At 40.7% G+C, this 25,466-nt stretch overlaps 1 protein-coding gene across 7 annotated transcripts; it reads left to right on the top strand.

Moving 5' to 3' along the window:
• Positions 1 to 4,124: 4,124 nt before the first annotated feature.
• Positions 4,125 to 24,891, top strand: tmem163 (transmembrane protein 163). 7 transcript variants are annotated; one of them, XM_022256397.2, is made up of 10 exons: positions 4,125 to 4,178; positions 8,233 to 8,309; positions 8,804 to 8,964; positions 12,588 to 12,707; positions 13,238 to 13,281; positions 13,446 to 13,540; positions 15,723 to 15,819; positions 18,202 to 18,313; positions 19,202 to 19,343; positions 21,737 to 24,891. In XM_022256397.2, the coding sequence occupies exons 3-10, from the start codon at positions 8,838 to 8,840 to the stop codon at positions 21,834 to 21,836; spliced, it is 837 nt and encodes a 278-aa protein (XP_022112089.2). In that variant the 5' UTR covers positions 4,125 to 4,178; positions 8,233 to 8,309; positions 8,804 to 8,837; the 3' UTR covers positions 21,837 to 24,891. The 7 variants fall into 7 exon arrangements, with proteins under 7 accessions (XP_022112089.2, XP_086990972.1, XP_022112090.2 ...); XM_087134846.1 differs by lacking the exon at positions 4,125 to 4,178 and adding an exon at positions 4,187 to 4,285; XM_022256398.2 differs by lacking the exon at positions 4,125 to 4,178 and adding an exon at positions 4,200 to 4,349.
• Positions 24,892 to 25,466: the final 575 nt, after the last annotated feature.

Consider the following 25,466-nt stretch of genomic DNA (forward strand, 5'->3'; position numbering starts at 1 on the left):
GACTGAGATACAGCACAACGTGTGGGTTGCTGACGTGGGCGATGACGCCATTCTTGGCCTGGACTTCCTGCGAGAGCATAGGTGCCAGCTGATTTGGGAGGAGGAGATCAGCCAAGGCGCCATATTGGATGTAGAATGCTTACGCCAGCCCCGGGGGAGACAGACACGGTGCAGTACCATTCAGGCATCGGACCGGTTGGAACTGGAAGCCCCGCCATTGGCAGAGGCAGCTGAAACCTTGAGTTCAGCAGCATCCCCCCTGGCGACGGAAGCCAAACCCCCGGTTGTGGAATATTTGTCTCAAGACCCGACCTTGAGGCCAGTTCATCAACCTCCATCGAGGGCCCAGAGTCCAACAGTTACCCCAGAACTCAGTCATGACCATATTGTCCAAGCGCAACAAAACAACGGGGACCTCAAAGTGGTAAGGCAGTGGGTGACGCAAGGTCAACGGCCACCGTGGGAGACTATAGCTTCCTTAAACCGAAATATCAAGTTCTGGTGGGCTCGCTTCGAGCAGCTGGTGATGGAGCAAGGGGCCCTTTGTATCAAGTGGGAGCCAGACAGACCGACCGAGTCGCCCCGTCTCCGAGTCCTAGTGCCACAAGAACTGCAACCAACTATTCTGCAGCACTTCCACAACCAAAAGACGGCCGGACACTTAGGTATCGCAAAGACCTTCGCTAGGTTATGCCGGAGTGATTTCTACTGGCCTTCTATGAGGCAGTCCGTCCATAGATGGGTTGCACGATGCCAACAGTGCCAGCGGCGGAAGCCACCTGCAAGGGCAAAGAGAGCGCGAATGGAGTGCTACCAAGTTGGAGCACCAATGGAGAGGATAGCGATTGATGTTGTTGGGCCACTTCCCGCCACACAGCGAGGCAACAAGTACATCGTTGTTGTTGGGGACTACTTCACTAGGTGGACAGAATGCTATCCGGTTCCAGACCATACTGCTAAGACAGTGGCAACCAAGCTTGTTGATGAGTTGGTCTCTAGGTTTGGTGTTCCTCTTGAAGTTCATTCCGACCAGGGTCGAGAGTTCGAATCTGAAGTCTTTGCACAGATGTGTTCAGTCCTTGGCATAAGGAGGACCCGCACGACGCCATACCATCCGAGGTCTGACGGGATGGTCGAGAGGTTCAACCGAACCATGGAGGCCATGTTGAGTCTATGGGTGAACAAGTCGCAGACCGACTGGGATGAACATCTTGCCCTTCTCACTATGGCATATCGGTCAGCGGAGCACGAAACCACCAAAGAGACACCGAACACTATGATGTTGGGGCGTGAAGTCAGGATGCCGGTTGATTTGCTTGTTGGCTCTACCCCCCAAGCCCAGTCAAATGCATCAGAATATGCACAGACCCTACAGGACAAACTACAGCTTGCACACGAGGCAGCACGGGAGGCGACCGGGTCACAGATGAGGGCTCAGAAGAGGCACTATGACAGGAATGTTAGTCAGGAGTTGTACAACAGAGGAGATGTCGTGTGGCTCCACTGCAAGGTACGGAAGAAGGGAGTCTGTCCAAAGTTGAGTCTAAGCTGGACTGGGCCATATGTCGTGGTGGACCGGCTGTCTGATGTGGTGTACCGAATCCAAAAGACCCCCTGCTCTAACCCTCCAGTAGTCCATGCGGATAGGCTAAAGACTTGCCAAGGAGTGAGTGCAGAGGATTGTGGGTTCTCCAAGGCCTGGAAATTGTCTGCAAGCCCGTCTCACAGCAGCCCCACCGCCGCCGCCGGTGCGGGCAGCCCCGCCGCCGGCACGGCTCACCACCAACCACATCAAGTCACCATCACGCCTCGCACTCGTCGTGGTAGAGCAGTCCGGAAACCACGAAGGTACTTGCAACAAGTCTACCCTTCCTCCCCCCACACTGGAGCAGAGACGGAAAGGGCAAACAGCCAGCCTGGTCAACAATTCCAGAACCAGTCCGAGATCAAGATGAAGAGGAATCCGTTTCGATGCCGAGTGTGCGGGCAAGCATACGCCTCTTCCTATAACAGACGACGGCATGAAATGGCAGCGCACGAGGAGCGGAGCTTCCCTTGCCGCCAGTGTTCGCAGGCGTACAAGCGTGCCGACTACCTAGCCCGACACGTCCGGTCCCAGCACGGTGGCGCCGCCGGTGGAGAGGCTGAAGGAGCAGCGGGTGGTGTCCCAGTCAGACGGGTGGTCACTGTAGAAGAGGAGGAATTCACCACGGTTACACGTGAGACGCTGGAGGAACCATCGGGCCTGCGCACGTACAGGGAGACCGAATCAGTCGGCCTCAGAGAGCCAGGAGATATTTGGTGGCGAACCTGGAACAGAGACGGTCTAAACGGCGAATAGGCCAGATAAACAAGTGACCATGCAGTGGGTAGACCTCGCTGGCTGTTGTGTTCTTGTTTGATTTGTGAACCAACTTGGGACCTAAATCAACGCTAACCAGCATTCTCGTGGACACCCAGGTGGGCCTAAGCCTTTTGAAAATGAGTGAACATTAACATTGTTGTTTTGTGATGATTGTTTGACTCAATTTCTGTGTTTCTTCTAATTGTGTATATAATTCTTCTTTTAATCAAGACAGTCGTTTTTCTAAATTGAGTGAAATCTTAGAAATGTGCCCTATTCCGGAGAATAGGCTTTTTCGTAGGAGGGGGTAGTGTAACAGACAATTGTATAGCCTTTTTCATATTTTATTGCCACGTTAATCTTTCGTACGCCGCCGGCGGCGCTGAGGGCCGCCGGCGGAGGACCTCTGGGGGAGTGCCCTGACCTGTTTCTCTTGTGCTGGGTCCGCACCGGAAATTGGGTTCTATTTTGAGGCGTTGTGGTTTGGCGGGCGCGGGAGGGAAATGGGAAAAGTGCCAGGGCGGCCTTAGAAAATGTTATACATTGTGATACGCTGTGTTTTCTTAGAGCTCAAGTGTCACGTAAGCAGTTGTTGTTCTGACGGCCGTTTTGGAGGGTCGTGCACCGAGTTTGGTGGATGAAGACAAATAAATTCTTTGTTGGAAGTCCTGTATCTGTCCCCCTCCTTTACGTTACCGGGTTTTGAGGGACAAGATCACCCAGGTGTACGCTACATTATTATTATATATTTCTGGTAATGACATCAAGGATTCCTCAAAAGCGCCCAAGGCACTGTAGCTCGCAAGTCTGAAGAAACCTGTAGAGGGGAGACAATGAGAAGCAGTTACAGTTTTAGAGGTGGGAGGAAAACCCAAAAGGAATGTGACGCTGCGCCCCTCCGACGAAGGCGAGGGCGCCCTCCTCCTCGAGGCGTGGCGCGTCGGACGGCACGCCGGAGAGTCCCTGAGCGGCTAGGGACGAGTCCGTTGGGACCGAAGTATACCGTCCCCCAAGAAAGTTGGTCTTCGTCGAGATGATGGCTAATCTGATTGGTCGAAACTTAATGACGTAGCCTGGACAGACCTGACTTGAATTAAACTTCGCCTGGACACCTGACTTATATACAACAATTAACAGGCGGCTGGTTTATTCATCAACTTACTCAACCAGTAGAGGGCAGAGGGCGCTATTGACGGGAGACTGTGTGATTATATACGTGACCGGACTTCGCCAAGAGCAGCGAACACCACAATTAATTGTGAGCATCCAGTGCCGAATCGGGGACTTTATCAAGTCTACGGGGCTTATTGTCAGGGCTGCGATACACGCAACTCACGTCACGAGATAGCAATCCGCCCTTGCATCGACCGCAAGCTCCTATCAGGAACTATACCGCACCACCAATTAGCCCCTCAACCTAACGAGGCCCCTCAACGACACACGCACCACTCGGGACTTAGGCACGGTCACTAGGTTAGGTGACTTTAACCCTTCGGAACAAGATTCTCGATCTTTACTTCAGGATCAGCCCTTGATCAGGATAACTAAAAAAAATTCAACTTTGCATGCGCGCGGTTTTTATAGCCTTCGCACTGCTGTGACCACGCCCGCACTCACGTGACCAAGCAGTGACTTCCGCTGCCCTATCGCACAACGCACAAGGCGGAGCCTATCTGCCGCACTCGCTTAACACACAGCTATGCGCGCCTAGCGCCTAACGTCGATATATCTGCCTCTGCTACTGGGTAGAGCGCCATCTATAACTTCGGACCGCGCCTAGCGCCCTCTGTCAGTCACGGCACAGAATATTCTGGGGTAAAACCCACGGAATCAGGTAGGGACTGAAAACCCAATCCACATGTGGATCGGGCCGGGATTCGAACCCGGGCCGCAGAGGTGGAAGGCGAGGAAAGAACCACTACGCCAACCTGACTCACCACAGTTAATATGTCATGTAATCGTCTGATGAGCCAAAGGGATGCAGGCCCATCGACAAGTGTTTGATGTGAGCGCCGCGATTACTTTTACTAGCGCGCCGCCTTGCGGCGCATATGAATGCCCCAGAGAGCGCAGCCTGCAATGCGCGCCGTGTCCGAAGTTCATGGTACACACAGCTAGCCGGCCGGGCGTACCGTACACCGTACCGTATACCGTACGTTCGTGCGCGCACACAGTCGAATTGTGCACATTGACACCGTACCATTGAACTAGCCGATGGTTTCTTGCCTACTAATTCTGAATTATGTGCAGTTTTCAACTGAAGCTCAGCCTAACTTTCTAAGCAAGCGTCTAGATCGAGATGAGGATTTCTGCACACCTTTACCTGCAGGGTAACTGAACTCAGAAGTTCGTTTGTTGCAGGATTGCCGATTGGTGTTTCCGCGTACACATGATACAGCTCACTGTACGTGCATCATACGTGCATGACATATACATAATGTAGGCTAGATGATGTGACAGGCGCCTTTTTTTTACACAAACGTGAGATTTTGCTTCACAGCTACTTGTGTAGGCCTGTCTACTCCTCAGTGATGTTTGGCTTTTTACTTTTTTGTTTATTTTTATTTTATTTTATGTTTTGCATGTAACTTTTTGGTAAAAACATGAAACCTGCATGTGATGTAGGCCTAGATACTCTTTACCCAATACATCTTTCATATCCTTAATAAGCCATTTGCGAGTTAAATCTGAATAAAATCTGAATAAATAAAATTTGAATTCCCCAGACTAAAGACAACGTTGCTATACCTCGTGATTCGGAGCAAGCTTTCGCATAGCGACCACCATCTCTGGAATGGACTGGTTCCTTTGTGCCCTTCTTAACCATTTAGAACAGTGTATAGTTGCAAGGTGTCTCTTATGTAACTAAGCAAAAGCTTGCCCCGAATCACGAGGTATAGCAACAGTGGTTTTAGTAAGGAGAATTCAAGTTGTTATGTTCACGTGAATTTAAAGAACTCAGAGTACCAGATTTGGGTCAAAGTTAACTCGCAAAAGGCTTATTAGAATCTCCACTCACCCGGAATGAATAATATGAAACCATGTGAAGTTCATATTGCTGGACAGTTTTTGAGTGTCTCAATTTATTAAATGAATTTAAGGCCAACAAGATTTCACCTTACTTTTCAACCCTTTTGAATATCCCCCAGGTACTGAACCCCATTCCTCACCTCTACTAAAATTAACACGGTGAGGCATTCATTTTTAAAACTTCTTGGGATTTATGAGACTTGGCAAACCTTGTGATTGCCCACAATGCAATTCTTTCCAAAACCCACTCCAAATAATCTAGGGTGTATGTATGTTTCACTTTGACGTGTATTTTTCTTCCCATGAAAGTGCATTTTTGAGTCACAAAATTCATCCACCTATTGACTTGCACACAACAGTAAAACAATTGTTAGCATGTGCGAGCACCATAGCGTTATTGCTCTATAACATACGTACTATGTCAATATGTTATATTGTTCCTGAATGTTGATATCTTGCCATGAATCAGCTGACTAGCCTTTAGCCCTTGTTAAATTTCATGTTTGTTATGGTGCTTTGCTTAGGTTTAGTACCAAACCTGTCCATCAAACGTAGGCAAACTCAGGTCCTTTTTTTGATGCAAAGAAATAGACTTCATAATATACAAAATATAAATTTGCCATCCCACTGATTTTTTTTCAATCTGAGTGGTGTACGTAAACCTAACATTAATTTCAACTGGCCTGATAATCAATAATTATGTAAGCTACTTATTCATTCACATCAACTGTAATATATACATGTAGCTACAGATTTGTAAATTAAAATTGAACTCAAGGCCATGGACGCGGGCAGTGCATATTTGAATATTCAGATATTAATAATCAATTGTCAAAATATTCCATTTATATTCCAAACTGATGTGTATTTCAAAGTGAGAAGTGAGTGAAAACAAATCAGGTACTAGGTTGCCAAATTGTATTAAATTTCTAAAAGCATAATTCAAGGTTTTACATACAGTATATGATTTAAGACAGTTGAATGCATATATGCCCAACAAAAAACAATTCCAAAAAGTGCATCTTCTTCAGATTTTTTTTTTTTTACTTTTTATAAAAACATACATATATATATATTGTTTCTGCTTTCATGGAAGCTTGGTACAACCAAATGATTGATTGAATTGAAGGCCAAACATTCGAATATATTTATTAATTTGAACTGACTGAACCTCAGACACAGACAGGTGACAAGAGGCTACGTAGTGTCCCTAGTGTGGAGCTGTTGCAGGTTGGCCTTTGAGTACTTGTAGGTTTAGTTAAAACCCTGGTGTCAACCCATGGTGATGAAAGTCTTTACATATCACCAAATATGGTCATAACCTTTTTTCCAATGGGCCAACTTGGTAAAGATTCCATGTAATCCTCACCCCAGGTATACACCACAAGCCTGTAGACTTCCATTGGCCAGACCCCAACCACTGCAGAGTAAGGAGTATTGAAAGATCAGTAACCCCTAGGGGCCCATCTGGTTGCAATCAGTAACTGGAGCTCATTATTTACAGACATGTGCTGATAGGTCACATCTGTTTGGGGTGTGACTGGTATTACTGTACTTTCACAGCAGCCTAATGAAAAGTAGATAGAGAGGAGACCTGAGGGATTTAATTATCAGCTACCATAAATTAAAAAGTATGTCTGAGTGTGTGGAATTTTCAATTCTCAGCCTGAGCAGTAAAATCATACATTTTTGTTCACTTGATCCGATCTACATGTACTTTTAGTTTGTTCTTTTTGACCTTCGTGGTGATAAATTTTTCAGGATTTTCTAACTTGTCACATGTGAATCAAATGTACACTGTGCATATTGCTGTGTTGCAGTGTCTCAGTTTCATCCGGTGCATGAGAAACCCAGCATCAAGTCATTTGATTCCATCGTTTATAATCTATTGCGTGGTTTAATGTAACACCATATTGATATGTAGGTCACTTGGACATCTGGTAATGGTATATAATGCCAGGTTTTATATCTCAGTATTATGTATTTGATTTGAGCAATAATGGAGAAATACTGGGTCAGAATTGCAGAATATGCAGTGATGGATCCAAGCAACATTCACAAATGAAAGGAAATGAAATCTGAACATGTGCAGGTGGGGTGAAAGTTTCTTTCTTAATTTAAAAATAAATAAAAATAATATAAAATATAATATAAAAAAAACCAAGATGGAGGTAGACCCCCCCAAAAGGAACTAGTTGGTGGGCATACCAGGTGTCACGGTGCCCACTGTGGAATGTGGATCCGCTGTAGATGCATAAAGTGTTCCGCATAATGTGTGTACACATTTCCTCCAAATTTTTTTTCTTCCATTTTTATAAGTTGTACAGACAAATTTAAACCCACTTAAGTTTTGAAAATGGATTTCTTTCTTTGTTTCTTTATTTCCTTTTTTGTTCAATCTGAGGGGGTTAGGTATGGGGAAGATAAGGAGAAGAATCCTGCATCTTGGGTAATTTTGCAATCACGAGTAGGCCGAAAGTTGATGCACATGTGCAGACCCCCATAACACAGGCCAGATAAAGCTTAAATAGAATAATTCTGCAGAAGAAAGAAATAATGAATTTTAATCATTTTTCGATAGGACATTTGAAATCAAATAGCACTATCTTCGAGGCCAGCTTGGTTCCAAAACCTCTTTGGTCAGTGCAGCTCCATCTTCACCGTTCATGACAATTCACAATTAAAACAAAGGAATCTCTTCTTGTTGATGGTACATTGGTGTTATTTTTGTAAAATCATGTTTGGACAACCATTTTATTCAATGCTGTGCCATGCAAGGCTAAACAGTCTGTGTGCAGCAGGTAATGTCCGGTTCTGGCCATGGCATGACAACTCCACTGATTTTTTTTAATTTTCAGAATGACTGATTTTGAGGGGTGTGTCATCAATCCTGTGAGTGCCTGACCTGATTGCGGATATGAGATACACTATGGAGGTGGGTCACTTTACATGTAGCACATGTGTGGGCAGGCTGGTTTGTCCTTGGTGTGTGATGTATTATGGTTAAAACAATCACAGGTTGTTGAGCTCATGGAAATGTATAGGATTTCATGGTGAACTGCGTACTGAAGGATGCTGGTACCATATTGATATGTGTTTCTTGCTCTACCTGTTTGCAGGGTTGTGCTTCAGTAATCTGCTGGTAGTACCTAAACGTGTGGCTCTTATAAAAGGGATTTTTGCTGGTTTGTGCATTGTCTTGCCACTTGTTGAACAGATTTTTTGAGGTGGTCCACACAGTACAGTATATCACGTCCATTGATCATACAGACTACCATTCCAGTTACATGTATGTGGTCAAGTGTGGATGCTTAAAAGATTTTCACCGCAGATGACTCTTTTGAAGAAACAAAACACTTTTTTATGTCTTTTTTTCAATAATTGTTTACCAGTATCCAGCCATTTAATAAACTGTTTTCTTTTCTTCAGTGGATTACGAACAAGGAAGAGCTTGAGTTCTAAGATGGAGAAGCAAGGCTTGGAATTGGACGAGTACCTACCAATCAACAACAACCAGAGAGTTACATCATCCAGCAGACACACTAATGATGCAGCAGGCAGAAAATATACTGAATCAGACAACGATAAAGGTGAGAGAGGAGGTCATTTTCACATCTGGGCATTTTGTATTTTTCATTCTGTAACCTCTTCACAATTATTTTTCAACATTTGTGCATTGGTGCTTCTTTGAGAACTTGTCTAGAAATTTTTTTTACCATGTACAAGTGGTGGAGACTCAAACCTATCATCTTGCTCGCCTGGTGTTGATAAACCACCAACGTTTGCATGGTGAGCAAGTTCTATTCAATCAGATGACTTTGAGTTTTGTGCACTGCATCAACATGCTGGAGAAAGTACTAGTAGTCATAACCACTGATGCTCATGTATTGTAAGCTTGAGACTAATATGTGCAAAACATATAATTTGCTGGCATATGGGTCATTCCATGAAGTTGAGGAATGGCCACTCGGAGCAGGGCTAAGTCAATTTGAATAATTCACTATTCGAATATTTGACCAATTCGATCGAATATCCAAATAATCGGTCTTAAAGACCGGCAGATTGTTGATGATTGAACCATATACAAAATCAGTGGCAATAACGTACACAATTGTACATTATGATCACTATAATAGCTTCTCTTGTCACTAAAGGAGTATCTCCAGCCACTGCTTCTTGCCCTGTTGAAAATTTCTATCCCTTTAAATTTTTTAATGAATAATTTCCTTTTTGAGTTGTAAGGTTTCTGTCACTTTTCATTTGAATCTGCTTGAAACAAGCCTCCTTGGCGTAATTTTTCTCATTTAAACAAAACAAAATTCTCCCTTCCTGTTCATGAATTTTGCATTTGAATATTCAAATTTAGAAAAGAATATTTGAATAGTTGATAATGGATCGGTTATTCAGCGCAGCCCTTACTCAGAGTAAAATTTGTAAATGCGTTTTAGTTTTGACTATTCTTCTGGTTCTCGTCAAATGTTTCATTATGAAATTGCTCAGTCTGTAGAAACTGGTTGTAGATGTAACTATTTTTCATAAAGTTTAGCTAAAGCTCAATTTCTTTTTTTTCTTTTGCATCAGATTCTCCCCAAATAACTAGCTTAGAATACAGCTCATCATTCTTGACCGGAATTCTGGAAATTTAATCGGACATTTTCATAGCCACTCCATGAAATCTGTTAATTTACACCAAATTTCAAAAAGGAAAATAATCAAAGCCTCACATTAAATTCCCTAAGAGGGGTTTGTGTTCTTGTCAATTTATTTCTGCTAACATTGAACAATGTTATGCTGAATAATTTCAAAATGCCCTGAAATATTCCAGAACAATTCTTTAGTAGAACAGTCACAATGTTATAAATAATAATTCAGTTAATCTGAGTTACCCCTAAACCTCATCTGAGAAATGTCCAAATGCTACAAAATGCTTGTCAACTTTGTGGAATGACTCATAATTTTTAATTTTAGAGTACTGTTGACAGAGTTCATGATTACAAAGGCTTAGATTATTTTGGATTCCATATACTCATATGCATTCTCATTTGGGTCACACAATTTTGCCCGCATTGTGTGCATGTAATACACAGTATGAAAGTCAACAATTTCTTCTTTCTGAATTTTGTCCTTGTCAATTTTTTAAAATTCTTTTTCATTCCATCGTTCCTGGGCTTGTTGAAATTACTCACTATAATACAGTGTCAATATTAAACCATTCAGTAAACTTCCTGATTATTTTATACAGTGATCCCCCCAAATAATCAGTTGGTGAATTAATTGCATAGTGTGTTGGCGTTGTAAAAGGATATCTAAATCATCACACAGCCCCCAAACATTTCTAAATCAGATAAGCTCACTGTTTGTTTTGATATTTAAATTTGTATTGATTTTGACTGATATTCTACAGAGTCAGCTGCGGTACATGAATGTTTTCAAAATACTTCACTGGTAATGCCATATGCAGACTACATAATTCACACCGAATAGTCCCACTCAATAAAACTGCATTTTAAGTTGGTGGCGACTTTTTAAAAATTCTGTTCTCTGTTGTTGTTTTTTTTTTCAATGCTGGATTAAGCACATTTTGTGCTGTTTAGTAAGATATCTGTAGACATTTTTTTTGGGGGGGGGAGAGTGGAATGGGGAGACGTTACTGCTTGAACAAATTGTGAGAATAAATGAAACCCTTAACCCTAACCCCCAAGGGTGTACGTAAAATTGTGTGGAAAGTGGAGGATTTGGGACTGTTAGGGTTAAGGTTTTGCAGCAATGACATAGAATCTTGTTAAATACATATGTGGTCAATATTTCTGTGCTGTTATTTTGGCTGTGTATGTACATGTAAATAGTTAAGCTGATGGATGATTAAAGTGTAGCACAGGCTTGTGGACCATAAAACATCTACTCCAAAGTCACTGATCTGTAACTCCTGGTACTGGTGCTGGTACATGTACCTGTATACATGTACATGTATATATCACAAGGGTGATCGTGCTGATGTGCATACCTCCACGTACATGCACATGTATGCATATGTGTTCTCGAAATTCTTACTCATATATAGCTAAAATCTGACACAGTCTGAACAGGAGTCACAATTCCTCTCCCTCCACTTCAAAGGTTCCATGTGTGTTATTACCCCAGTCGTAAAAACAGCTGGATTTGTGACCGCAGATAATGAATTGATAAACAGGCCCAGGAGGGTATCAGCAGATTTCCCCAATGATGTACCGGTAACAGAAAAATACCCACGATGCAGTGCACGGAGTAGCATCCCTGCGCAACAGAAACGGCCTGATCACAAGCTACTAAAAGAAACACCCACAGGGAAATACTTATGTACCATGTGTACTCAGTTCTGTCCTCAAATTGATTTGGGCTGGTTTGGCTACAAGTTTGAGTCCCCAAATTCTTCCTAGCTGCAAGCAGATCGAGGTCTTAAAACCCTCGCTATGCAAAAATATGTTCTTGACACAGTAGTCCTATCAGTCAAAATCAGTCAAGTGACATATGATATGTCTGTGTACTGTATGTAGAAGGAGAAGTGGAAGGAGATTTTGACTGGTAGTTACAGGAAAAGGAGGGTTTTTTAATATTTATGATTAAGGCACAGTATCAAAGTTGTTTTGTTTCCCCCATTTCTCTTCTCCTTCAAGCCCCTTACCTGGAAAAGAACTCATGAACCTGATTTTTTTCTATTGCTGTGTATGAATACACCAAATGGGAGAAGAAGGCAGTTTCCTCAATTTACTCAACTTGCAAATTTAGCTGTTTACAGTACCACTTGCTTGATGCATATGTACATGTATTCCGTAGTTAAACAAAAACAGTCAAAAGGCAGTCTAATTTCCTTGGGTTTTGACTTCATTCTGTGGAAGTCTTTGTGAGGTATACCAGTATGTCATGTTCTGGATAATACAAGTATGACATGACCGGTCAACTGACAATGCATGTTGTTAATTTCAGCACTTTCTTTCCTATGTGTACTTACAACTCACTGGCATTTGTTGGGTTGCTACAGGTACCTCAATAAAAAATGGTCCTGTCCATGGCATAAAAAGGAACTATAGTGTACATGTATCTCGTTGGTGTGGGAGAGTTTTTCATTTTTTTCTTTCTTCCATTTACATGTACATGCAAGGTCTGTATTAAGATAAATATTCTCAATCAATCATTACTCATTTTTCCTCCCTCTTTTTCCTTTTTTTCTCTCCAGTTCCACTGGATGACTCTATTCCATGGACAGCCAATCAAGCACAGCGATGGCGCAGAGCAGCCATGGGGTTTGCATGGGCTTCAGTTTTCAGTCTGCTTATACTTGGCGGTATTAGCTTTGGTAAGTCGTGTGTCAACGCGTGCAATAGTTTGCTACCCTTGCATGTGAGGCGGATTAAAAAACGGGAGAGAACTAACTTGAAGTAATTCAAAAGTTCAACAAAACACAACAAAAACACCCTGGTTCAATTCCCGGCTTGGTCCTCATGTGGATTGGGTTTTTTAGTCCCTACCTGATTCTGTGTAGATGTATTTTACCCCAAATGTTTTTCCATTTTCCATCCACAATTTTCTTCAGGCTTGCTAGCTCTAGTGCCAGGAGCCCTTTTGAGGAATCCTTGGCCTCATTACCATAAATGAATAATGAGGATGATCCTATGGAGTGCGAAGAGACTATATATGTGTCAGTTAATTTTCTGACATACTTGTTAGAAAATAATAGTCACCTGTCCAAAAGATCAACAGTGTAAGATACCAAGCACAATCAAGAAGTTATAGGCACAGAATTTGTATTTATTTCATTGTATTCTATCGTAATAAAAAATGATAAACTGCCAAAAAGTAGTCACCTGTTTCTCTCCCCCCCCCCAGTTCTTTCTGCAATGACCGCAAGCTCAGCTGCTTTTGGCTTTGGGGTAAGTGCTGCATTTGATGAAAGTTTGTCTGTCCCACATTCCAGTTTATGGTTTACTTCAGATCTACCCAGTCCTTGGAGGAATAGGGTAAAGTAAGATCAAACTTCCAAGCACAGCTTTTTCACCTTCTGTCTGTTCTTTTTTTTTTATCCAAATTCATCTAGTTTGGCTGTGTACTTGACGTGTTCACATCGGTGGTTGTAATATGGAGATTCTTTGGTTCGGTGACAACACTTTACTCAGAGCAGAGGGAACGAATGTGAGTTTGTGCATTTTATATACTTGAGAATTTTGTTATCTGGTTGCTGACAGTCCTTGTAACAAGGATTGAAGATTCTTAGGGTTCATGGTCAGAGTGGAATTTCAGTACAGGTAGGCTTGCTGATTATGTCATTCTCTAGTCAGGGAAGATGGGCACATGTATACAGAACACTCATTATGATAATGCACAGTAATATAAATATTTTTCAATAATGTTTGAATAGCATTATATTTACTTTCAGCACTAAAGAGCTATATTTATTTATTAATTATATTTATTTATCATAATATTTATTTAGTACTATAGTTATTTTGAATTGTGCTCATAGCAGTGTACGTTTAATTATTATCGTCGTTCTTGCATTTTCATGGTTGCCTGCAACAAGCAATAAAATGAAGGGTGAATAGTCAGGAAATTTAATGCAGGCAGCAGAATATGCATTTGAACAGAACCTTGGTAGAATTTTAATTTATTACAGTTGGGAAACAAACACCATACATAACACAAGAAGTTCTGAGTGGTCAAATTCTGGTGAGGCTCAATTGATATATCTCAGGACTATAGATAATTTTTTAGGGGAAGTAACTGAAGGTTCTGTACAGATAATTTGGATTTTTTGAGAAAAAAGGAAATGCTTGTCAATTGAAGTGAAATTTTTTTTCATCCATTTTGTATCCAGAAGTAGAAATTTGAGTAGTGAATTTTAAACATAATATAGAAAGCCAGTAAATGAAATAAAAAGTCATGCTGCCTTTTCTCCAGCATACCATATTTTGATGGCCTGACAAAACAGGGTTTTTTCAGAGGGGCTTTTGCAAAATGCGACATTGGCAGTGAAGAAAAAAAAGTGTCTGTTATAAATTGAATGTGTTGCAAAAGGTTCAATGTACTTGTGGCTCATTTATACGGCATGCAACTAGTACCCTTCAAAGTTAATGCAGCCCAATGGACCTAGTTCAGTGCACACTGAATCAGTATAAAAGAAGTAACCAAAATACTGTACCTACACTCCATGTTTTTAGGTACACGTATCATGTACATGTAATAGGAAGCAGGACGTGGGGGGGTTAATGAGCATATTCTGTTCTTTTTGAGCAGAATTTAGGGATTATCCTTTCATTTTTCATCAATAGGCTTCCTACCGGTAGCTCCATCTAGCTTTAGGATGTGGTATGTTTTGGAGAAGAACAGCTGGAGATAAACTCACTAACCAGCCACCAGTAGGCTGAAAATATGACAGTGTGGAAGAAAGAGAGAGGTCTATTGAAATTAATTTCAAACATGTCTTTCTGCAACAAATAATAACAGAGCCACGTTTGATATCTTTTGGGGAAGAACAGAGATCCAGCACTGTACGACATTTGTCAAGGTTTGCTACTTTAAAATATATTGTGTATAGTAAGTGATCCTGTTCCAACCTGTACTTTGCAGCATTCAGTATTTCCCGACATCTTTGGTGGAGGGTGAATCATGTAAGTGCAGCAAAGACGGTTTGTAGAAATACCACCTGTAATCTTCTCATATCAGTGTAAACTTAGTGGTTATTTCTGTTTGTCCTGTATGCATTTTTTGGCACTGCAGTTATTTTGTTGCACGTTCCGGCATTTTTTTCAGATTAACAGGTTATTCTGTGATCCTCTACATATGTATCTTCATGAGCAGGGAGAATATAGCAATTTCAACATTATTGAGAAAGAAATGTGTGCGAATGTATGGCATGAATTGTTTGGGTGTACTGTGATTTCATATGTTCAGTATTACATTGTTTATGTACTGAGAGTTTAATCATGTCGTCATGTTCCTTTTTCTTTGTTGTTGTTCAGTATGTGGTTGGACTTTGTTGAACTGCCTGTATAGACTAGCTGTCAAGGTTTTTATAAATACAATGTATAATTGATTGAAATGGTGAAGTGTGTCAACGTCCGTGATTGTTTTGGACCTGTTTTGACAAAATGAACTTACAGTCGCAAATTGTCCTTTCTAAGGACAGTAATGAAAACCAATTTTGGGGAATTACGTGGTTTGGCATAACTCTGGTATGCCAATCTGAACCAGTTCAATGCCACACTTTAAGAACAGTAATCTAGAATCCTATTTAATTGGTTTGTAAGTTGTCAGGTCCTTGTGTGTGTGCCACTCTCCTCTAAGAGTTGAATTTTATTTTTCTTCTCTACGGCAGTGCCCTGTTGTTTCTTGCCATTTTCTTCCTAGTAGCCAGCCTGTCAATCATTGTGCGAGATCTCATCGAACTTTTTGACAAAATTCACACCAAAAGTGTAAGATTTGAAGCCTCAGTCTTGGTGTTTATATATGGTGGTTGGCATCAGTTGAGTTTCACATTGGTAGTGAAATCATTTTCATTTCATTTTCAATTGATCTATTGCATTAATTGTTATAAGAAAGTGTTTTTTAATTTCGTTGTTTGGTTTTATTTTTAACGTTCAGGGCCTGAAAAGTTTAGAATTTAATCTGAGGCATACAACAGAAAGTTGGTGGGAATTTCAAAGAGGATATCAGTTGATGTGCTTGGGATTTGATATTTTTAGTGGGTTACCAGAACGCCCTATCCTGCAAACAAGGGTGTCGATCCATTTTGGATTCAAAACCACATGGTGCTCCTTGACATGTGAACTCAGCATCGTGCCGAGATCCTATTTGCCAATCTTTAATCATAATTTTTATGTTCATGAAACTTATAAATATTGAATGTGTCTCCTCAAACCTGATACTTGGTTTGTAAAGGGGGGGGGGAAGCTGTACCGGTCCAAGGATTTGTACATGTAGTTGGATGAGGCACCAAGCAGTGTGCTTTCAATCTGCTTTGCTTTTGTCCAAATGGTGCACTTCACATGAACATGCAACGATTTTGTCATTTTGGAGGTGTCTGCATGTTTGACTCATCTTTTCACAGTTTCTCTCTTTTTGACATTGAGGTTCTTTTTTTCTGTTTGTTGTTGTTGCTGGGGGAAGGTAATTTCTCTTTTTTGTTTCAGCTGGGTTCTGGTTTGTTTTTGGTTTCTCGTTCTGCTTTTATTTGTTCCTGCTAGAGTTGGTTTCTGAATGCCAAAAGCTCCTTACAAGTACTTCTTGGGAATAACAGTTTAATCTGGATTCTTAATTTTGAAAGAACTGAGATGATGACATTTTCATTGTTTCTGGGAAGTTACATTTAGCATAACATTTTACCTTAGTTTGATTTGGCCCAAATGGTTCCAATCATCATGTAAGGACCCACTAATTAAGCTGTGATTCATATTGGGAAAAGTGATCCTGTTATTTCCAATTTGCAGAATTTGACATTCAAGGGGAAAAGCTGAAATTGGTTCAGGAATTCCAGAATTCCCATCTGAGTAATGTTATTCTTTCAGTCCACACTAGAGCAGTTTTAACTTCAATGATCTGGCTTACTAGTTTTGTATGTGAAGAAGCAAACTACAGTTCTTTTGTCATGCTACCAAACTGGCACCACTCTGTGCATGCCAGATCCTTTACACACAACCTGCCACCATGTTGGGCATGCAACTTCCTCATCCCTGGCAGTAACGCAGCTGACAATGAGTGCTATAGATGAAGAGATACAATATGGCAATTCCCATCGACCCATTACAAATTCATTTTACAGTACGTTCATATAACAGGCCTTCGGTTATTTCCGTCACCAGAAAATTGAGGCCTCAGGGCCAGATGTCAGTCCAGACTTGCCAGAAGTCTCTTAAAAGACTCCATTTATAGAGTATGCCTTTGAAATAAGTGCATGTACAAATATGGCACTCTTTGTGCATTTGCTTTCACTTTGTATTGAATTGGTCCATTTTTTAGCACTGTTACTCTTAACATTACTAAATCACTTTGTTTGGGTTGAAAATGTCTGAAATTTGCACCAGTGGGTTGTGGATTTAGGTCAGACTTGTCCATGAATAGCACTATGCAAAGTTGAGGTATTTTTTTTTCTTCAATCAAAGATGTTTCAGACATATTGCAGAGTTCAAAGTGCACTTTCTAATTGTCACGGTGTTCATGGGTGCATGTGTGGTAGGGATGAATGTTAGAGACACGGTAGAACTTACAATATTGCACCAGATTCCCATGGCTTTTGAGAAATTCGGCTGCTTGTTACTTGGAGTGAAAATCGACCATTTATCAACCTACAGTTCTTTTGTCATGCTACCAAACTGGCACCACACTGTGCACGCCAGATCCTTTACACACATGCCACCATGTGGGGCATGCAACGTCCTCATCCATGGCAGTAATGCAGCTGACATTTAGTTCTACAGATGAAGAGATACTGATTTCGGGGGAAGATGACTTGACAAAGACGACTATCAACATGAATGCACATTTCTTCAGGCTTGCGAGCTACAGCACCGAGGGTGCTTTTTAGGAATCCTTGGTGTCATTGTTAGAAAGGAGTAACAAGAATAATAATTTTGTACAAAGTGCAAATTGCAACACACACGCAAATGACAATAAATGAAATTAAAATGGATACATTTAATTGTGTTTTGTGGATGGTGATGTCTAATTCTTTCCCATGGCAGTGATGATATCAGTTTCCTCAAGCCACTTTTCACTGGTTTGCATGTTTAAAGGGGGGGACGTTAACACTGTTTGAATTTCATTCCAGCTGACCCTCAATGTTAATTCCTTGTCTACAGGCATCATCTCTGTGTGTGTTAGCAGCAATCAGTGGGACTGTGTGTGCCCTACTGGCGATTGGCAAGTTTATTACTGCCAAGAAACTTGAAAGTCAAACAGTTAAGAGTGACGGTGAGTCTGATTGCATGTCTTCTCTCTATTTGAAAGGTGTGCTTGAAGTCATTCCATAGAACATTGTTTTCAAGACATTTAATCAAATTTGTGCTTGCTGGACCTAACTTTCTTTGGTGAGTTTTAGATGTACTTTAAAAAATTCATCTGGCTGAATACAAAAATAAGCACCCAATTATTCAAAGCACAAGCAAATTGCTATTTCTACTCAACATTTTCTAGGAATTGCACCTTTTCCAATGTAGTGATATTAAATAAGGCACAATTGTACAGTAAAGTAAAATCATGTTTAATGTTAAACATGTCTCCAACCTCTACATAAAGTCTTGGAAAAACATGCTAAGTAAGTTCTGGAGCAAGCGGGAAGCCTCAGCATGGGGTTCAGGAACTCGGCCCCCCCTTCATTCTCTAGAGTTCAGGTCTATTGCATTTCTGGGAATCTGTGAGAGGTAGATTTTGTTTAAGGGGGGTTGGGGGGTAAAACTTGGAAGCAATTTTAGCCAAATGTGGGCATTTTTCAATCAAGATAATGTTATGTAAGAGGAAGTATTCCAGAATGTGAATGTGTAGTGCCCAAAGTTTCAAACTTCCCAGCCAGAGTTTAAAGATTGGCGGGCACTCTTTTTATGTATGGTGGAAGACAAGCACCTGGCAACTTCTGAAGGTTGGAGAACATTCTCATTTCTTTGGGCATTCAAGGTGAACTTTGGTGGAGCAGTTTTTGGCTGCTTACTCTGGTTCAGGTAACTTCAATCAGGTCACACTTTCTACCTCCCTTTTTGCCCTGAGTTAGGGTCTAAGTAAATATGAACTTTATAAGTACATTGTATGACCTATTGTAGCTGTAAATAAAAAAAACCATGGTTATTTTCCCATTTCGTGTTCCAGGTTTTAGCTCACTTGCAGGCTCAATAACTGCCTACAGCATTCTGGTCAGTGCGGCAGTCATTGAGACACATCCTAACGTCTGGTATCTTGACAACATTGTTGGCTTTTGTGTGGCAGCTCTACTTACGGTGTATGGCGTCATGTAAGCACAGTGGACATTGAACAAGTTATTGCAGAGTTTGTAACTGTTTAAAACGGGATTGTGGATAATGGGAGGGCACTACATGTATATATGTACCTGCTTTTCATTTTATGGTTGGTTATTATACCATACAAACACCTGGGTCTCGGCCAAAAAAATTAAAAGACAACATGTCTGATTTTAATTCCCTTCCCCTGTGATTGATTATCATTACAAATATGTGTATGATCTGAAAATGCAGTAGATGAAAATATCAAGCCATGTGACGTTTTCATGCATGCAATTTATTGTGCACAACAAAGGGAATCAGGGTAAATTTACAGACTGAAATCTTTTCAAACAGCAGGGAGATAAATTAGCCGGTGTCTCATTTGTTTGTGCAGGGTAAGGCTGCATCCGAATCTCTTATCTAGAGCTAGGTCTAAGTCTTTGCTCCATTGGAAATGCATGGAGACGGGTAGACAATAGACCTAGCCGTAGCTCTGGAAGCCCGTTTCGGACACGGCCTTAATCCTGGCAACGTTGAAGCCTTCTCTGTCACCAAAGGCCTACACAGAGTTTCTTCAATGACTAAATGCAGAGAATGAGAGTAGAAATTTAATAGCAGTCTTGGCTTCTCAAAATGTTAAATCATCTAATTTTATATAATAGGTTTTGCCCTTACCCAACGTATATTAATAAGCACTGTATGCTCAGTGCTTGTCCGAGAGCTTGCGAAAAAAACCTCACAAGCTTACTCGGGTGGGACTCCTGCTTACTAGTGCAGATGTCTTAACAAGCACTGAGCATACAGTGCTTATTAATATACGTTGGGTAAGGGCAAAACCTATTATATAAAATTAACATCTCCCCAACGCAAAAAATACATCTTGAAAATTAAATCATCTAGTTGCCAGAACATACAATATGACATGCAGTACAATATACTTAGAATGACTGAATGAATGACTGAATGAATGGCTGAATGAATGGCTGAATGAATGACTGAATGAATGACTGAATGAATGACTGAATGAATGGCTGAATGAATGACTGAATGAATGACTGACTGTGGATAATTAACTAATGGGGCAGATACTGTATACAGTGTTCCATCTTACTGATTTACGGTTTAAAACTGACCAATATTCTAGCCAAAAGCTTGTTGTGTCAACAGACTTTGTAAAATGTTTGCTTTGTCACTCTCCTGAGACTGGGACAAGACCAAACAGAACATGGATGCATGTATCAGTTTCTTTAAACCTCAGGCTCCGAATTCAATTAAATAGAGATTATTTTTGCGACAGAGCGATCTTGTCATTTTTAACCCTACCTTTGGCTAGCAGGCCAAACATGCTGACCTATTGTCATTATTTAGACTTTGTTTTAGGGAGCAGTATAACCGTCTGTGCAGATGTACATGTATCTATAGATATTGGAAACAGGCTAACAGGATTCTGCATGACAAATGAATTCGTCAAGTCTAATCACTTGAGATACTGCATTGCAATGGCACTGGAATATGGTGCATAACAGATTTATGATGATCATGAAATGTAGACACACGCACCGCACGGTCTATGCACAGGACACAAGCAGTGTCTGAAGGCCGTCACAGTTTTGAGCATTTTAAGTGCCCGTTATCATCTGAAGCACTGGCTCCAGGCAGATACAGAGCCCACACACTGTTGGTATTTGTGACAGTAGCAAAAAGAGAGAAACTAGAGAGAGCTGAAGAGCACTGCTTCTCGCAGTTAATTGTCAAGCTATTTTAGTTGGGAGTCTGACAAGTGCCTTGAAACGCATGATGTACTCCAGAATTTGTGCAAACACCAGTATATATTTAATTGTGTTGTCTGAGCTCCACACAGGCATTCTGATTAAGGGTGGGGTTGTGAATATCTTGTTGGGGAAAAGTGAAATTTGAAAGTGGGGTCAGTCATCTTTTGCTTTTCATCTTTCACTCTAAGAAAGAGACACATTGTCAACATATCAGCATAGCCTTAGTATTGTTTGATTCCTATTGCAGAGTTAGAGAATGATCATGCCGTAATAGCTGCCTATACCTCCCTGTGTGATAGGAAATGCTATAATTTCACAATTTCATGCCAATCTACTCCTCCGTGCCAAACCAGCACCCTCAATTTGTTTCAGTGGGGGAGTGTAGCACTTATAGCCAGTAGTTTTCCTCCAAGAAGATAGATTTTCAATTGGAGATGATAGTTCTGGGCTTGGGGTGTGACATGTGACGTACCTCCGCAAAAACTTGTTATAGTACCATCCCCCCTTCCAAACAAAGCAGAGATGGGCTTAAAATGTCGAGCAGTGGGCCTGCAGTAATTTCATCAAATTAATCAGTTTTCAAGGAATCCGTGATGAACCCATGGTGTTTGTGTCTTCTATTCATTCAACAGGTTATTGATGCAGGTGTTGTCACACAATTGCGCTCCAGTATCAGGAAGATGCTGCTGTTGTTGCACAGTGACCAGCACCGACACAGACCTGGAGCAATAACCTGCAATCTTGCTGCTGAGCTAGTTACAAGGGAAAGTGTTATTAAGAACAGCTGACATTAACTCCAGCGTGATGGAACTTTGCTTCCAGTACGCTTGAAGTTCATCAAGATGGTATATGTACACTTTCCTGTGTAGTTCTAGTTACAACTTTTTTGTGGGATTGTAAATTTTTGCTCTATATTTTCTTGACAAATGTACGTACAGGCAGTGACCAAATTTAGCAAATTTATATCTGTTAAGAACGTCCCCAACACCCTAGCATGTATGAAAGCTTGTGAAATTGGAGGATTGATGGGGACTGTTATAAGTTCAGACCTATAACACTGTGACATAATCAAAAAGGTTGGTTTGCCTCCACCCAACCAACCTCCAACCATCTAACCAGCACCCGCAACTTGCACCCCAGCTCTACCCATGCAACTGACTTCCACCCACTCCGTCCACCCCACTCACTCAACGCGTATCCCATTTGCACCCCACTTCCACGTTCCAACCATGCAACCAATTTCCACCCTTACACCTTACCTCCTCCCAACCTATACCTTCACCTGACATCCACCCGACATGTTCCAAGTGCAAATGAACATATAGATTTGATTGATTGATGGTAGGATTGGCAACAGCTGGAGAAAGACACTTGCGGAAAGATCAATTTCTAATCAAAACTGTTTATGCAGGATACGAAATAGAAGGCAGATTTGCATGTATGCGAGCAGTTAACAAGGGAGGATTTCTGTAACGGGGATAGGAAAATGTAATCACCTCCGTTTCTGTCTGATTGAAATTATTAATTATTGTTGCAGATTTAAAATAAAATTAAAATAAAAACTGCTATTCTGAAGTATGAGCTTGGCTTTTGTAATTGAGGCATTACTTGACACTTGAGACAACCCCCTTATTTAAAAAACACCCTGGATTCACCTCTGAGCACAGCAGTTGTTCTTGTATCTTTTCAGGACTGACCAGCAACATGTCTTGTCTATTTTGTTGCATTACATTCAGACTTAAGTGTGTACCATCTTGAGGGCATGTACACGTAGAAGCCTTGGTTTCACCTTTAGCGTCATTTGTCGCCCTAGTTGAAATGCTCAGCCTCCTACCTCACAGCAACCAACAATTGTGAAGGTTAAATCCACTGGAAATGTTTCTTTTTTGAAAGTGTTAACACAAAGACTTGATCGTATGCAGAGAAGCAACAGGCTTTGATGTAGCTCATGCCAAATTTAATAGAAACATAAGACGCAACTATTTCAAAATTTTAAGACTTGCTTTCGTTGACTATGGTAGAATTGTACCTTTCTGTAAGTACATGCATTTGAAGCCAAATTAAATCCAATCCATGTAATGTTTATTCTCGAAAAGGTATTTCACATTTGGTCCTTGTTTGAAATCCAAATTGATTCAAGCATGTAAAATTTATGTTCACATGACATTTTATGTAGTACACATTTATCTAAACACAGGTAAACCAATTTCAGCAAGAGAGCCTCTTCACTTTCATCAACATGTGTTCAAATGCATGCTTATTTTTTAGTTTCGTTCATAGTGGGGTATATTTTTCTCAATTATCACATTCATTGTGTGGTGAAAACGAGCATGGTTTCAGTCACTCTTTTTCAATTTCTGGGCATTCACATCTCCACTTTCACCAATCTCGAATTTCTATAGTTCCTAGCTTCTATGATTGAATGCAATCAAATGAAGATGGGTCAAAGTGCACAGGATTTTAATCTTTGAAGTGTTTTCATTTTTTTCATTGTTCAATTTAGATGGGATACACGGCTTGTTTCAACAGGTGTTGCGTATCTTTCATTCACCATTAAAGTATCCCTAGAGGGATAGGGTTGATTATAAACCTACTTGCTAACTGTTAAAACCCCTTTTGTCATGACAGTTTTGTCAGTGTGAGGCTGTCTGGAATTCAGTTGGACTCGGTGTAGGATGTTTTTCTTCTCATTGTATATATATCCAGTGTTCTTTACTCATGTTTGTAAATCTGACCATTCCAAACGAAAACTCAACAAAAATAGTTATAAAAACCATGACTATCTTTGAAAAAAGTTCCTCTGTGCATGTATTCACATTATTTTGTTTTCCTTTCCTGGAAGTGTGCAATGCAAATACTAATCACAAAGCATATGCCAAAAACTAACGGCTTACATGTAAATGTAAGTTTGCTTTTGTTCCCCTTGGGTATTTTTCTTTTCTGTTTTTCTTCTCCAGAAAATCCACTTTGATAATTGCAAAAAAGATTCAGGAAGCATGATATGACAAAAAAGTGAGTTTGCAAAGAAGTATTGAAGTTGTTTGCTTCAAACCAATTTGATTGAATGAAAAGACTATGTGAATTTGAATCAGATTATTAATAACTTCTAGAGAAAGAAATCAAATGATACTTCAAATGTAATGATGTTCAAATGCATAATGAGTATTTAAAACAAAATTTAAACTGAATGTTGTTTTAGCAAAACTAGCCCCCAAACCTGTAATACCTTGTCCAGTTTGTATCACCTCTCGTATGGGATTAACTTGGGGCTCAAATGAAACACATGCTTGTACCGTGTAACATTGTGTCCATCTCCTCATGTTTCAAATGCACGTTGAGTACACTTATTAAGCCTTGCCAAGAGACTGTCAGAAAACCTTCACCCATCTTCCATTTTGTATTTCATTTTGTGTTGGGTGGAAGGTAGAGTGGTATCCTTCCGTACAAAAGTGGTATGAAGATTTTCACAAGACATGTGAATGAATATGAGGACCTATGTACATTTATCAAGGATCAAATCAAGGATTTTTAACTTTGGGCTTTTGCCTTAGCGATATAGCACCGCATGTAAGGCACTGTCCTACATTTTGGCAAGGAGAGAGTTGCCGGTGCTCAAACCCACTGTGTAAACAGAAATTGATGACTTATCCTGAGTTGATACTAATTGATATAAAACCGGTGGAGCGGTACGGTGTACATAATTATTTAATGTAGACTAAATTGGATATCAGAATGAAACATTAGAAAAATAAAAGTGCAAGTACTCTCTTGCAACAGAAATACTTTAGATTTGAATATTAGTGAATTTGGTTTGGTACCTCGCCCCTTATTTTATACAGAGTCCATGTACATTGTACTGTGTAACTACAGTGCAGCTTTTAAGTCAGTACTACTTTTGTTTGATGACTATATGAAATTGGCCTACTGTGAGAATCCAGGCATGTGCTAATGACATGGACCTTGATCGGTGTGGATATGATGCCGATGAGATTAAAAAAAACAGTATCAGAATATCTGAAGTGTTTATCAGTGAAAAAGGAACAGAAATGAAAGCAGATTTTTTCTTGTCAAATGGTTATGAGATTTACAGAATAGAAACAGAAACTGGTTGTCAAGGATTGGCATCTGGGGACCTTTACTGATGCTCAGCGCCCTCTATGTTTCAAAATCCCCCCCCCAAAAAAAAAATTGGGGTAGTCTATGTGACATGTGTGCTCGTATGCAGCAACGGAGCTTGAACGGAATAGAATTTGGGGCTGAACACCCAAACATTGGCCTTGAGGGCATGAACATTTAACCCATCTCTTTTAAGTTTGATATTCTCAGGGGCGAGATTGACCAATGATAACAACAGATGAAAAA

Source organism: Acanthaster planci, linkage group LG03 (genome assembly GCF_054643075.1).
Source record: "Acanthaster planci isolate LZ-2023a linkage group LG03, COTS_SCS, whole genome shotgun sequence".
NCBI classification, from domain to species: Eukaryota; Metazoa; Echinodermata; class Asteroidea; order Valvatida; family Acanthasteridae; genus Acanthaster; species Acanthaster planci.

Excerpts from the sequence above, each read along its gene's own strand:
- tmem163 (XM_022256397.2), top strand. The coding sequence starts at position 8,838 with ATGGAGAAGCAAGGCTTGGAATTGGACGAGTACCTACCAATCAACAAC. Across the intron at positions 13,541-15,722 it reads TCAGAGCAGAGGGAACGAAT|TGCCCTGTTGTTTCTTGCCA; the intron begins GTGAGTTTGTGC and ends TCTCTACGGCAG. Across the intron at positions 19,344-21,736 it reads CTTACGGTGTATGGCGTCAT|GTTATTGATGCAGGTGTTGT; the intron begins GTAAGCACAGTG and ends TTCATTCAACAG.